At 36.2% G+C, this 14,929-nt stretch overlaps 1 protein-coding gene and 1 non-coding gene across 5 annotated transcripts in view; one reads left to right on the top strand and one right to left on the bottom strand.

The window, feature by feature from the left end:
• Window positions 1–14,929, bottom strand: part of IPO11 (importin 11) — a 213,336-nt gene that overhangs the window by 84,908 nt on the left and 113,499 nt on the right. For all 4 annotated transcript variants that reach the window (XM_046000578.1, XM_046000580.1, XM_046000579.1 and 1 more), the window contains 2 exons: window positions 9,664–9,743; window positions 9,174–9,254 (listed from right to left, as the gene is read on the bottom strand). In XM_046000578.1, coding sequence (XP_045856534.1) covers window positions 9,174–9,254; window positions 9,664–9,743 — 161 coding nt within the window. The remainder of the gene's footprint in view (window positions 1–9,173; window positions 9,255–9,663; window positions 9,744–14,929) is intronic.
• LOC123939470 lies at window positions 6,528–6,634 on the top strand. Its single transcript, XR_006817853.1, has one exon. It is a non-coding gene; the product is annotated as a U6 spliceosomal RNA (small nuclear RNA).

Here is a 14,929-nt window from a genome sequence, read left to right on the forward strand (position 1 = left end):
TGGCCAGTAGGTACAACTGTGGTCCCATGTGTAATAATAAGGTTTTGTTGTGGAGGTGACATGTGAGATATGATTATTTACACACATGACACTTCACAGTCCACTTTCCAAGGAGGATATAGCAGTTTTGACTTAAAAGCCACAGAGTTGAAATTATGACTACTTCCACTGAAGAAGGCTCCTCTGTAAACCTAGGATCAAAATCCTTCCATTTTGATCAGCAAACAGTGCTTTCTATTCTAAATACAATTTTTAAAAATGTCTAATGATTTTGGTATTAATCAACAATTTTATATATTTCAAGTGAAATGTATGTACACCCAAAATGGATAAGCAGCTCCCAGAGGCAAATAACTTTAAAGACAACTGATACAATCAAAGATACTTAAAGTAAGGTAATTTAAATCATAACTTACTCTTCTTGGGAGGGGAATCATTATGTTCTCAGGGATTGTAGCTTGTTTGATATGTTTTAATCAATTTAGTTTTATTCTGATGCTCAGACTATCCCATCATTAGCCAAATGGGAGCTCCTTCAAATTGATTCCTGCATCCTTTTGACAGAATCCCACCTTCTCTTTCTTCTGGCACAAAGAGATCTCTCTAGTTATATCTTGAGTATCTCTTAACTGAACTCTGGACTTAAGCAGCAGGAAACAATATTTACAGACCACAATCTATGTTCTGCGATATTTATTGCCACTGGATTGACACTGCTTCTAGGTCTTTTACTTGGATAGCATCAGAATATCTATTTTCTTTTCCTGTAAATTATATAACATTAATTCACCAAATCCAACTTACATCACAGCATTTTACATAAATTCATTGATTTTATATTTCCATCCTTCTCTTAAACTGAAAACTCTCAGATTATAATAACATTAACTTGCTTCTAACATACATAACCTTCCACATAAATACTTATGGGTTTCAGAATAACTATAGAAATAATTACTAATAACAGTAACACTGCTGAATGCAATTTATAATCTCCTTGTGTTTCTTTTTATTCTGTACCCCACCGGGGATCCACACGAAAATAGTATACACTAAAATCACTTGAAATATTCTTCTCCAATGGCTATGGTACCAACACAATAGATTCAAATACTTTGGCTTGTTTTTGATCCGTAGGAACTGTTTTACTTTACTATTTTAAATCATGTAAAATATCTACTTGGCTCCAAAAACCAAAGTAAAAAACAGATACAAATCCTGAAAGACCAACCTTCTACCCTCTCTCTGTCTTCAGCCTACATAACCACAATTATTTTTTTTTTTAAATTTTATTTATTTATTTATTTGACAGAGAGAGATCACAAGTAGATAGAGAGGCAGGCACAGAGAGAGAGAGAGAGAGGGAAGCAGGCTCCGCGCCGAGCAGAGAGACCGACGCGGGACTCGATCCCAGGACCCCGAGATCACGACCCGAGCCGAAGGCAGCGGCCTAACCCACTGAGCCACCCAGGCGCCCCCATAACCACAATTATTAATTTGGCTTAGTTTTCTACTGCTCTGTAGGTTGCACTCTTCAAACATAAGAAAACTCTAGATACTGGTCTTTGATTATAGTCTCAGAATCACTCTAACACTGTATACAGAGGCTGTCTTCATTTCTTTCTAAGGTGCACAGTACTCTTTTGTGTGGCTTAATAAACTGGGGTACCTCCAATCATCTAATCACCTATTATGAATTATTTTTTATCAGCATTTTGCTATTACAAATTAAACTACGTTTTGGTTTCAATCCATCCCTTTTCTAAATATATTTGGAACAGACTGTTTTTCAAAATTCCTGTGAAAAAATGCAGGCTTTTAGCTGGTGTCTTGCAATCAAGCCATTTTTTGGTTTTAGGCTTACATTGCAAACAAGGTGATTAATAGTATGGACTCGGAAGTCAGAATGCCTACATTTATATCACAGCTCTAATACTTACTAGGTTTGTGACCTTGGACAAGGTATTTACCTCTTTGTGATTTAATTTCTCATCTGTAAAATCAGGGAAAGAATAGTACTATCACTGTTAAGTTTATATGAGGATTGAATGAACTCTATGTTATGTGCTTAGAAATGTGTAGCATATAGTAAACGCTAGTATTAGCTATTACTATTATTACAGAATAAATTATACCTTAAAAATATTTGTGCCATCTTAAATAAGCCTTACCACAGTGAATGAAAGCAACCTGGCTCATTATTACTTGATAAGACCATGACAAGAGAATTTCTAAACTCCATCTGGTATGTATACATACAGACAAATTTCAAATTAAAGAGATGTTTAACAATTCAAATTTGAGTATTTTTAGGATATAATTATATTCACCTAGATAATTTGTTCTGACTCACAAAATATAATACAGCCTATTTTTGCTCCTATTTATTCCAAAAGCAGGCATACTTGTCTCTTTATCCAATTTTTATAACATCATAATTTTCTGCTTCAAAGAACAAAGCAGTTACTTCCAGATACTGTCAGAAACAGGTATAACAGTGACATTTAGCCAAAAATATATTAAAAATGTTGCATGGCATACTATATTAAGAAGCAGCACCTGAGAGATGTTAAACCTGAAAATAATGAGTTAATATTAAAAACTATTATATCTTACTGGAACTCTGAGAATAGGAAAAAGACAAAAATTTCAAGAGTTCTCTTAGCTTTCCAGCAGGCATGAAAGGACCACTGTCCTAAAACACTCTTTCATATAAAAAACAAATAATTTATTCATGATAATTAGCATACTCCTAGTATTTATCACCAATTAATCCAGTTTCTGAGATTTCAATTAAAATGTACTGGTTTAGCCACAGCAATGTTTACACAACAATAGTGTTAAATGTTATTAGGTAGTCAATTTTTTTTTTTTTTTAAGATTTTATTTATTTATTTGACAGAGAGAGATCACAAGTAGGCAGAGAGGCAGGCAGAGAGAGAGGAGGAAGCAGGCTCCCTGCGGAGCAGAGAGCCCGATGCGGGGCTCGATCCCAGGACCCCGAGATCATGACCTGAGCCGAAGGCAGCGGCTTAATCCACTGAGCCACCCAGGCGCCCCTAGGTAGTCAATTTTTAATTCGAGTAAATATCCTATCAAAGAACTCCTGATGGCATATCTAAAACTGGCTTAATCTGTAATTTATGTTAAATGATACGAATATTTTAATATATACTTATATGATAAATGATTTGTGCTGAAATTTTTAATAAAATATTATCAGGCACAATTAAGAAAGACCTACAATTAAGATATCACCTTCTTTCACATCAAAGGAAAAAGGAGAAGCAAAAAGGTTTTTTTCTAGTGAAGGTGTAAGGGTAGTGTTATACATTATATAAACATGGAAATTTTCATAATAAAATTATTTTAAAAGACTGTGCTACTCTTCGGGAAAGCAAGAAAGATTTAAATATAATTAATTTTAAAGGGCCAGCTGAGATATATAATTCTTGATAAAAAAAATGAAGCCCTATCATTATGGAAACAGCCTGCTTAATTTTGAAATTTTAACTGATGTATTCTTTATTTTAAATAAACACTTGCTTAGGAGAAATGGTCAAAAGAAGAGTAAGAGTAACTTGTTTTGTTTTTCTTAGAGCCAAAAATCTTAACAACCAAATAAATTATTTGGCCTACAAGTACCATAGCCTATTCTGCCCTGAAGAGAGATTATATAATTAGGCAACTATTTAATTATACAGTTAGGTAAAAATAGCCAACACTTAATATTACCTGATTACACAGTAGGCATTGTTTTAAGTGCTTTATACACGTAAGCTCCTGGGATCCTCATCTCAAGACTAGGATACAAGTCGAGTTTTCATCCTCATTCCACAGATGGAAGGTGAGGAGCAGAGATGAACCTGCTCACAGTACACAGCTGAGAAGTAGCAGCGCCGACGCTCAAACCCTGGCAGTTTCACTTCAGTCTATAGTCTTACCAACTAAGCTCTACTGCTCTCCTGCCTGTTATTGTGTGATTTTGCAAGAATATAATTAAAAATAAAGAGTAAAAAGAAAGTAAACATTCTCCTGAGAACATATCCTTAAAAACTTGCTCCATTTTTCGAATGAATTTCACAATGCCCATTTCATATGGCTCAGAACAATTAGTCTTTCAGTAGTTACTAAAAATACTACAAAAGCAGGCGGGGAAAAAAAAACCCACTTGCAATTCAAACTTTATCTGGTAGGTGTTTAAACATAAGCAATATCTTTTCTTTTTTTTTTTTTTTTTTTTTTAAAGATTTATTTATTTGACAGATAGAGATTACAAGTAGGCAGAGAGGCAGGCAGAGAGAGAGGAGGAAGCAGGCTCCCAGCTAAGCAGAGAGCCCGATGCGGGGCTCGATCCCAGCACCCCGGGATCATGACCTGAGCTGAAGGCAGAGGCTTTAACCCGCTGAGCCACCCAGGCGCCCCAGCAATATCTTTTCTTAATCATTTAGAATACATACATTAAATTTAACAGAGGATTTCAGATAATGCATACTTACAAATTATTAAAATTTCTTGTGGCACAATCCCGTATGTAACAAATGAGAGAATTTAAGCCCAGAATATACTCATAGAACTGTGCAAGTAACAGAACTGGATGTGCAAACCAAAGTGCAGGTCAAGAGGAGAGTAACACTGGAAATGGGCAGTTCGTTTGCTTCAGTTGGCATTTCTACTGGATGTAGGCATATGCACTGTGCGATCCTTAACATAAGAATTATGGATTCCCCTCACTTCCAAATCACTTACATTGTATGGATTCAGAGGAAGGAGAATACATAATTTATTGAAGTTAGGATCACGGAAAAGCTTGAGGAGAAAGACACACACACGCACACACACAAATCTATACAGACAACAACAAAATGACACGACAATTTCCTCTCAAATTTCTACCATTCCTACACAGCCAGTCACTTTTTCCTCATTTTTTCCTCAAAATTAAGGCATAGTGTTGACTCCTTATTATCTCTTCTACTTCCAGAAAATAAATTACCACCAAGGCAAAAGATGAAGCTAAGATTAGTTAAGACAAATGAGGTCCTCAGTAAAATTATACATTGACACTACATCGGTTTGGTTAAGGGCATAAATGCATTAAAAATTCACAAGAACATTTCTGTAAACATGTCTAATGTTACTCGTAATCTCTGCAGCTTAGAGAATACTGTGAAAATAGTGGCTTTGAGGAGGAATAGACATGTGACAGTAGACCAGGCCTCAAGCACCCAGGGTCTCTAAAAGCCACAGATTTCTGTAATTATTCCTTCAGAGACCACAGGCTTCTCTTGTAACTGCAGTTTTCATTCTCATGCTTTAAACCCTATACTAGAAAAGAAACTAAAGCATCTATGCCACTAAAATAGAGTTTTATCATATTTTACTGTATGTACCCTATTTTTAGTTTACAACATTATCTTGGTTTCAAGTTTCTACTGTGATTTCAAATGCAGAAGAGAAAAATCAGATAGTATGGTGAAGTAATGGGTTTGATAAATGAATTTTCTGGAAAAAATGAGAATTAACCAAAGATCTTTTTAAAAAAAAAATTTTATTTATTTGACAGAGAGACAGAGAGCACAAGCAGGCCGAAGAGCAGTCAGAGGGAGAGGGAGAAGCACGCTCCCCACTGAGCAGAAGCCTGATGCAGGGCTCAATCCCAGGACCCTGGGATCATGACATGAGCCAAAGGCAGACACCTGATCGACTGAGTCACCCAGGCGCCCCCAAAGATCTTTTTATTTCAACACCTGTTAAAAGCCTTTCTGTATTGTAAGAATTCTCTTAAACCCTAAAGACATCATTCTAAAATATAAGTGAATCAAGAGGGGTGCCTGGGTGGCTCAGTTGGTTAAGTCACTACCTTTGACTCAGGTCATGATCCCGGAGTCCCCGGGATGGAGTCCCCCGCATTAGGCTCCCAGCTCTGCAGGGAGTCCATTTCTCCCTCTGACCTTCCCCCTTTTCATGTTCTCATTCTCCCCCTCTCTCTCTCTCTCAAATAAATAAATAAAATCTTTAAAAAAAAGAGTGAATCAACAATCTAAAGTATCAATTTCAACAGCAGTAATCTAGAATTCACTAAAGAATGAATATTGAGGTAAGTAATATTCATGCCCCCTACGCTATGGAAATTACAAATATTCTCATCATCTGGCAACATACCTCTGCCTCAAGAGTGATAGGCATCAGGCCACTCTAACCTTGTCTCCTTTGTAACTGAAAACACCTAGGTCACATCCAGTTTCCTATACTGATATTCTTACCTAACATGATTATCTACAGCTTCAATCACTGCCATTTTGGCCAACCCTCTCAGAAAACACACTCCGGCCCAACCCCCCTTCAAACTAATCTTTCCACAAGTGCTCTTGATTCAAAATCCCAATCCTTGTATGATCTAGAGCCATCCTCCCTTCTACTGGGTCACTTTCATCTACAAAACCGACTCCAGTCAAGTCCTCCATACTTCATCCCCACACAACAAAAGCCATCTTTTCACTTTTCAACAATAAATGCTTGTTACGGTGCTCACTTCAGCAGCACATATACTAAAATTGGAACGATACAGAGAAGATTAGCATGGCCCCTGCGCAAGGATGACACGCAAATTCGTGAAGCGTTCCATATTTTTTCTCTCCGTCAAATAAAATATAAAAAAAAGAAATTAAAAAAATGCTTGTTATGGGTTGAATTGTGCCTTCCAAAAAGATATGTTGGAATCCTAATCCTAGGTACTCATGAATGTGGTTGGAAACAGGCTCTTTGCAGATGTAACTGGGTAAGATATTATTAGAGTAGGCCCCTACTCTGTTATGGCTGGTACTCTTATTAGAAAAGAGAGATACAAGGAGAACATCATGCGCAAGGGAAAGCAGAGACTGAAGCGGTAAATGTACAAGCCAAGGAAGCCATAGCTTGGTGGCAATCATCACAAGCTAAGACAAAGGCATGGAACAAACTCTCCCCGAGAGTCTTCAGAGAGAGCACGGCCCTGATAACACCTTGATTTCAGACTTCCAGTGTCTAGTGCACTGTGAGAAAGATAATTACCATCAATTTCCAGCATGTTAAGCCACCAGGGTTGTAGTACTTTGCTACAGTAGCCCTAGCAAACATACAAAGTCCTTAATTATAGGTGGCTTCCTGCCTGATCACTTTATAACTGAAAACTTAATTCCAATACCAGCAGTTGGCAAACTATGCCCACGCCATAATTCTGTAAATAAAGCATTACTGGAATACAGCCACTCATCCACTTACTTATCATCTGTAACTGCTTTCAATCCTACAATAGCAGAGACAAATATGTGAGATAAAGACTGCATGGCCCACAAAGCCTAAAACATTTACTACCCAGTCCTTTACAGAAAAAGTTTGCTGACCCATAACCTATATGATGAATAAATGGATAAGGACCAAAGATACCAAATGCAACCTGCTACCAATTTGAAAGTCAAATTAATGAGCATTGTAACATGGGTATCTGGAGTTCTATATGTGCGTGTGAACAATAAATGTCTGATGAACAACATATTAAATATTATAATGCTTCAATAAGTTCAAACTGATGATTACTCTTATTAGCTATAGAGCAGCTATCACAGTGGTTAATACAAAAGAAGATTTTACCATCTGCATAAACTTTTATCTACTTAGTCCCCCAATATACTGTGGATTACTATGACAAATTACAGTGATTAGTTACATACAGCTGACCCTTGAATAAGGGTTTGAAATGCACAGGTCCACATATATGCAGATTTTTTTCAATATAGTACAGTACTATAAATGCATTTTCTCATGAGTTTTTTTTTTTTCATTTTTATCTCATGATTTTAACATTTTCTTTTCTCTAGCTTACTTTAAGAATACAGTATATAATACATATAATTTAAAAGATATGTGTTAATTGACTGTTTATGTTATCCTTAAGACTTCAGTCAACAGTAGGGTATTAATAGTTAAGTTTATGGGGAGTCATAAGTTAAGCCTGGATTTTTAATGTGCAGAGGGTCTTTAACCTTAACCTTTGTGGTGCTCGCTTCGGCAGCACATATACTAAAACCTTAACCTTTGTGTTGTTCAGGGGTGAATTGTACATTTCCTACAATGAACCTCTTTGGGCAAAGACATTACAATTTCACTGGGACGAAATCATATAGCTTTTAGGATCTAAAGATATGCCATGGTTTTCATACAATAAATGCAACTTTGTTATGATAATTAACATTTCACCTAACCATCTCACGTATCTGACCATATCTGACAAAGAACACAGCTAAGAAATAAAAAAAAGGGGGAAGGGAGTGTAGGAAGAGGTGAAACTTTTAACAGCTACATCTTCTTGCAAAGTACATACATAAAGCACCTATATATATATGTATACACATACAAACATGTAAAGATATATTTCACTATATATTTATAAATAATTTTATGTTTATAAATATATATTTGATACTATTTACATCTTTAATGCATAAATATATACAACTCAGAGCCTGCTCTTAATGCTACACAATTATATACAATATATAAAGATAATATATATCTTTAATCTATAAAGATATAATGCATAAACATTACCTCAGAGCTTACTTTATAAGGTTTTTTAAAATTTAGGTATAACTGACATAAAGCATTATATTATTTTCAGGTATACAACATAATGACTTGACACTATGTTCTAAATCATGCTCAATCTACACAAGTTTTATAGTATAACTACAATGCCAATGCAAATTGAAAGTCCCACATTATAGTAAAATTTCTTCCCGAAAGGAGGCTAACCAACTGGAGCAGTGGGAAGTATCACATGTCACCAGTCTTTGGACAATTCGTAAACATTTTTAAAGCCTTGCTTAAAAGTAAGGTCTCAGGATGAGGTGGGGGAAAGACAGGGAGATTGCACCTTGATTAGGATACCAACAGCAGGAATCTTGTCAGAAATGTGAAATCCACATTTTAAAAACATCCTCAGGATATCTGTATGCACATTCAAATTTGAGACTTCTGGTCCAGAGGTATTATAGCAACTGATTACCACTAAAAGAAAATACCGTCTAAAAGTACTCCTCTCCTTCTCGCCAATCATGCAAACCCAAATGAAGGTCCAATTTCACAAAATACAGATGGAAAACTTACAATATTCATTTAAAATATGACAATACCTTGAGCACTTGAACTTGACCTTCTGTAGTAATTTCCTTTAGCAGCTCACAAAAGGACTGACAGAGACCCACTGCATATGTCTGAAATTTAATCAAAAGTCAAAATATACATATATTTGCAGTATTAAAATGGGCAAAAATTAAATTTAGAACTCATTGTAATCTATTTGAAAATTATGTACTTAAGGTCTAAGCATGTAAAGTTTCGGTTAGAACTCTTAGGAAAAGATTAGAAAAGATAAATACAGTTTACTGCGATGCTGACTTTTGCAGAAATACAAGGCTATATTTATTTTTAGAGCATACATTCTGTGTTAGTAACAATTCAAGGAACTGCATCACATCTGCCCTACAGTGCTTTTAAAGTTTTTTCCCCCCCTTTAAGTATCTTAAAACTTTTAAAACTTTTTAAAAGGTATCTGGATTTCAAATGAGAAACAAAGTTAAGAACTACATAAATTTTTACAGTGCAAAAACTACTACACCGTACCTGTAGAAATTCTGTTGATGATAAAAAGATATAACCATTGATGATCTTAAAGCAGGTTCTGAGATTTTCTGAACTTAGTTCTGCCAATGAATTTATTTTAAAAAGGAAAGGTTAATTCAATGTTCAAAATCAGTTTAAATGAAGCAATTTATTTAAAACTAATTTATATACCTTTCTTCACAAACCTTCTGAGTGCTGTTCAGACTACTGGGATATAAACAGCTCTCTAAAAACTGACATCAACCTATAACTGAGTACCTCCCCATATACCTGCCACTAGTTAAAATAATTTAGGGAAAAAAATTAAGCACCCAGGTTTGTTTTTCCCCCTTTCAGAAAACAAGCACATACTATATGAACCAAACTTTTCATTTCGAACTACATTACCAGCATGGTAAATGACAAGTAACAGAATCATTTTACCATCACATTTTTACATGTGCTTAAATGGTTCACTCAGTAAGCATTTACTGAGTGCTACTTCACTGGTATTGAATATGCTACACTACTTATGAAAAGAGTCCTTTCACACTCCAAAAACTTTTACTACTGTGTTTAGGTAATTCTCAATCCTTGGACTCATCTTCAAATCTGCTCCCCTGTAAGAATTTACACATTAAAAATATTGCTAAAAATGTAACTACCAGAATAGCATAGGAAAGGATTGTGTTTAGCTGTTCTAGAGCAAAGCAGAAAACTATTTTATTAAAACTGTACATGATCAAATGTTCATAGTGTTATTTTACATGTTTTATCACATAAAATATACAACAGAATATAAATCTTATGTATATAATTTACAGATCAATACATGACCCCAAAATATCCATATCTAAAATGCACCCGTCCTTGTTGTTAATATTTTCAAAATTCTCTTCACTTGCAATAGGACACATTAAAAAAAGATTTTTGTTTTCCTGATGAAATACTGACCTAGGCTCTAGCTCATAAATAACTCCTATCCTACATTCTCTTCAGATAAGAATTCCCCATACACTTTTACAAGAAAGGGAAAATTTTACTGCCTGCTCAAAATGTCTTTTAAAAGCACACATATACTTTAGGATTCAAAAGAGTAATTAAAAATGAAAATTGTGGAAAGGACAGGGATGAATCAACTTTGTTACTGTGCTAATGAAAGACATAAAAAGAAATAATGAAGGCTGTCATATAAATATTTTTCACATGAGAAGATGAAACTTCAGGGTAAATGAGCAAGCCTTTATACTATATAAAGTTATTGTTAGGAAAATTCAGTGTCTTCTCCTCCAGCAGAAAGTTCAGTCAAGTTTCGACTTGTGTACACTCTTTAGCAGGCCAACATTGAAGAGCAGACTAGAAATGATTTGTGATAAGCAAGGACAGTCTTATTCAAGTGAGAACTTAAAATGGCTACACACCAGGCATGTCTAATTTCTAAAACACTGCCATCTCAACTTTTACCAATACACATAATGAAGGAAACAGTATTTAAGAACTGGTTTCAAAAACCACAGTGTCTCTATTTGCAGATACTTTATTTGCAGATACTTTAAGAACTATTCCTGGATCCATCTACAGAAGCAAATACTCAAGTGACTAGGTCATGTCATACTGTTTTCCATGTCTCCATCATGGCAAGGTTAGCCTTTACTCAATTTTCTAGGGCATGCTATCATGCCTAACTTAAAGTACAGTGAATGTTGTTCATTATATCCATGAGCTCCTAGTGAGACTGAGGAATACGGTCTGGTTTAGTATCAGAAGGAGCTTTATTTCAAGATGCAAGAGATCTGTATTTACATTCAGACTCTGTGAATAACTTAAATCAAATGCTTTCAATCAGAGGCTACTGCCTCTTACAAGATATCTGGCGAGGTCTGGAAACTGGTTGTTGTTACAACTGGCATCTAGTGGGCTGAGGTTAAGGAGGCTATTAAACTTCCTACAATGTACTCGACAGTCCCTTAAAACAAAAAATTACCTGATCCAAAATGTCCATAGTATCCAGACTGAAAATCCCTAATTTAAGTGATCAAGTTTTTCTTTCACAGCCTATGAATGAACTCAGAGGCAAATCTCTGGCCCAAAGTAACTAACTATACTGAGCACATATGATTTATATCTGTTACTTTAATTAAAAACTTTTACTCTGTGAGCTCTTTTTTCTCCCTTTATTCCTTTGTTCCTAAAACCTGTACTTTCATATTACATTTTATTTATTTCCGTAAAGTCTCTGTAATGGGGCAGAGAGAACAAATTACTAAATTACGTTAAAGAGATTCAACAGGAATCTACATTTAACCATACTATTTAATTCTATGTTGGAAAAGGACACTATCATCATTTTTCCTTTTATTTCAAATTCTGATAATATAAGAGGGCTAAAATGTGTAAAAGAGCCTACAACATCATGAAGACAGATAGGGAAAAGCCCCTTCCAAATCAGGTAAAAAGTTAACAGCAGAAAAACTTCACTGGTCAAGGAACATTAGTTTGACATTTATGACAACATTGATAAGAAACAGTCAGCTAACTATCTTCCAAGTAATGAGAATACTAAGTAAATTAACATTGTAAAACAGATTTAAATGATTTTAAAAACAAGCCCTGAGAACTAAGTTAATCAAAAATTATTTTTGGACAAAAGCAAGATGGTGGAGGAGTAGCAGACTGAAATGACACCAAGTCCCAGAAGTTCAGCTAGATAGTTACTAAACCATTCTGAACACCTACAAACTCAACAGGAGACAGAAGAAAAGAAGAGCAGCAATTCTAGGAACAGAAAATCGACCACTTTCTGAAAGGCAGGACTTACGGAGAAGTGAATCTGAAGCTATGGGGAAGAGAGACCGCAATGGGGGTGATGGTGGGGGGGACGGGCCGGATCCTAGCAAGCGGTGGAGCAGCGAAGCACAAAATCAGAACTTTTAAGTCTGGTCCACTGATGTCTCTCCAGAGGCTAAGTAGGGGTGGAGCCCTCATGGGGACAGTGAGGTCAGGGTCCCAGGGGTCACAGAAAGATAGGGGGTGTCTGAGTGTGGCAGAGCTGCCAGGTATGAGCAGGGAAGCCGACTAAAAAGACAGAGCCCAGGAGTGAGCTTTCATATTGGGGTTACCTTAAACTGTGATCCAAGGCACAGTCGGGCCACTGCACTTCGAGCAGGGAACCTACAACTGGCAAATCCAGAAAAACCCCTCCTTCCTCCTCTGGGAGAAGCAGCGCACGAGCATAGGGCAGGAATCTGATGGGTTTGGAGACTTCAAATGGTCTGAGCGCCGGAGACAGAAATGCTCGGTCACAGGCTGGGTGAGTACAGAGTGCCATGGAGACCAGGGAGACAGGAGGGATTGACTGCTTTTCTCTGAAGGCGTGGTGAGGAGTGGGGCCCCAAGCTCTCACTCCTCTGGGCCGAAGATTGGTAAACTGCGATTTTCATTCTTTTCCTCCAAAGCTCTATGGAAAGTGTTCAGGGAACAAAAGCTACCAGAGCAAACCTGAGCAGATCCCTTAGCGTGGCCCATGGCAAGGGTGGTACAATTCCACCTCGGGCAAAGACATTTGAGAATCAATGAAACAGGCCCCTCCCCCAGAAGATCAGCAAGAACAGCCAGCCAAGGACAATCTCACTGATCAACAATAGTGGAATTCCAGAGCTACGGGAAAGCAAAGCATAGAATTCATGGCTTTTTCCCCATGATCCCTTAGTCTTGCCAAGTTAAATTTTTTAAATTTTATTTTCTTTCTTATTCTATTTTTTTGTTTAACTTTTCCTCTTTCCTCTTCTAACGTTTTTAAACTAGTTTATCTTAACATGCCTTTCTAAAAAAAATCTTTTTAAACCTTCATTGTTATATTTTATCCTTCATTATATTTAACCTTACTTTTTGTATATATATATAGGGTTTTTCCCTTTAAAATTTTGAGATACAATTTCTTCTAATAGATCAAAATATACCCTAAATCTAACACATGGCTTTGTTCTAGTCTCCGGCCTGAGCACATTCTCTCTCATCCTTTGTTTTTTCTTTTTCCAACCAACTTATCAATGCCTTTCTTAGAAATTTTTTTTTAATATTTTATTTATTTATTTGACAGAGAGAGATCACAAGTAGATAGAGAGGCAGGCAGAGAGAGAGAGAGGGAAGCAGGCTCCCTGCTGAGCAGAGAGCCCGATGTGGGACTCGATCCCAGGACCCTGAGATCATGACCTGAGCCGAAGGCAGCGGCTTAACCCACTGAGCCACCCAGGTGCCCCTCTTAGAATTTTTTTTTAATGTTCATCTTCATAGTCATATTCCATCCCTTCACTGTGTCTACCCTTATTTTTGTATATACATAAGTTTTTCTTTCTTTCAAATTTTGGAAGCTAGCTTCTTCTAAGAGACCAGAATACACCCAAAATCAAGTGCGTGGCTCTGTTTTATTCACCAGTCTAATATATCTATGAATTTTTCAAAATTTTTTAAATTTTTATTTCTTTTTGCCCCCTTCCTTCTACCCCGGTTCTGGGTCTCTTCTGATTTGATTAACAAACAATTTCCGGGGTCGTTGCCGCCCCTTTAGTATTTTATTCTCTCGTTCATATCATTTATTTTATCTTGATAAATTGACAAGGCTGAAAAATCACACACACAAAAAAAAGAACAAGAGTGCCAACGGCTAGGGAACTAATCAATACAGACATTGGTAATATGTCAGAACTAGAGTTCAGAATGATGATTATCAAGGTGCTAGCTGGGCTCAAAAAAGCCATGGAAGATATCAGAGAAACCCTTTCTGGAGAAATAAAATCCCTTTCTGGAGAAATAAAAGAACTAAAATTTAACCAAGCTGAAATCATAAAAGCTATTAATGAGATGCAATAAAAATGGAGGCTCTTACTGCTAGGATAAATGAGGCAGAAGAGAGAATTAGTGATATAGAAGACCAAATGGTGGAGAATAAAGAAGCTGAGCAAAAGAGAGACAAAAAAACTACGGGACCATGAGGGGAGAATTCAAGAGATAGATGATACCATAAGATGAAACAATATTAGAATAATTGGGATCACAGAAGAAGAAGAAAGAGAGGGGCAGAAGGGATATTGAAGCGAATTATAGCAGAGAATCTCCCTAATATGACAAAGAGAACAAGCATCAAAATCCAGGAAGCACAGAGAATACCCCTCAAAATCAATAAAAATAGGTCCACATCCTATCATCCAATAGTAAAACTTACAAGTCTTAGTGACAAAGAGAAAATCCTGAAAGTAGCTCAGGACAAGAGTTCTGTAATATACAATGG

The sequence above is a fragment of the Meles meles genome, chromosome 3 (genome assembly GCF_922984935.1).
Source record: "Meles meles chromosome 3, mMelMel3.1 paternal haplotype, whole genome shotgun sequence".
NCBI classification, from domain to species: Eukaryota; Metazoa; Chordata; class Mammalia; order Carnivora; family Mustelidae; genus Meles; species Meles meles.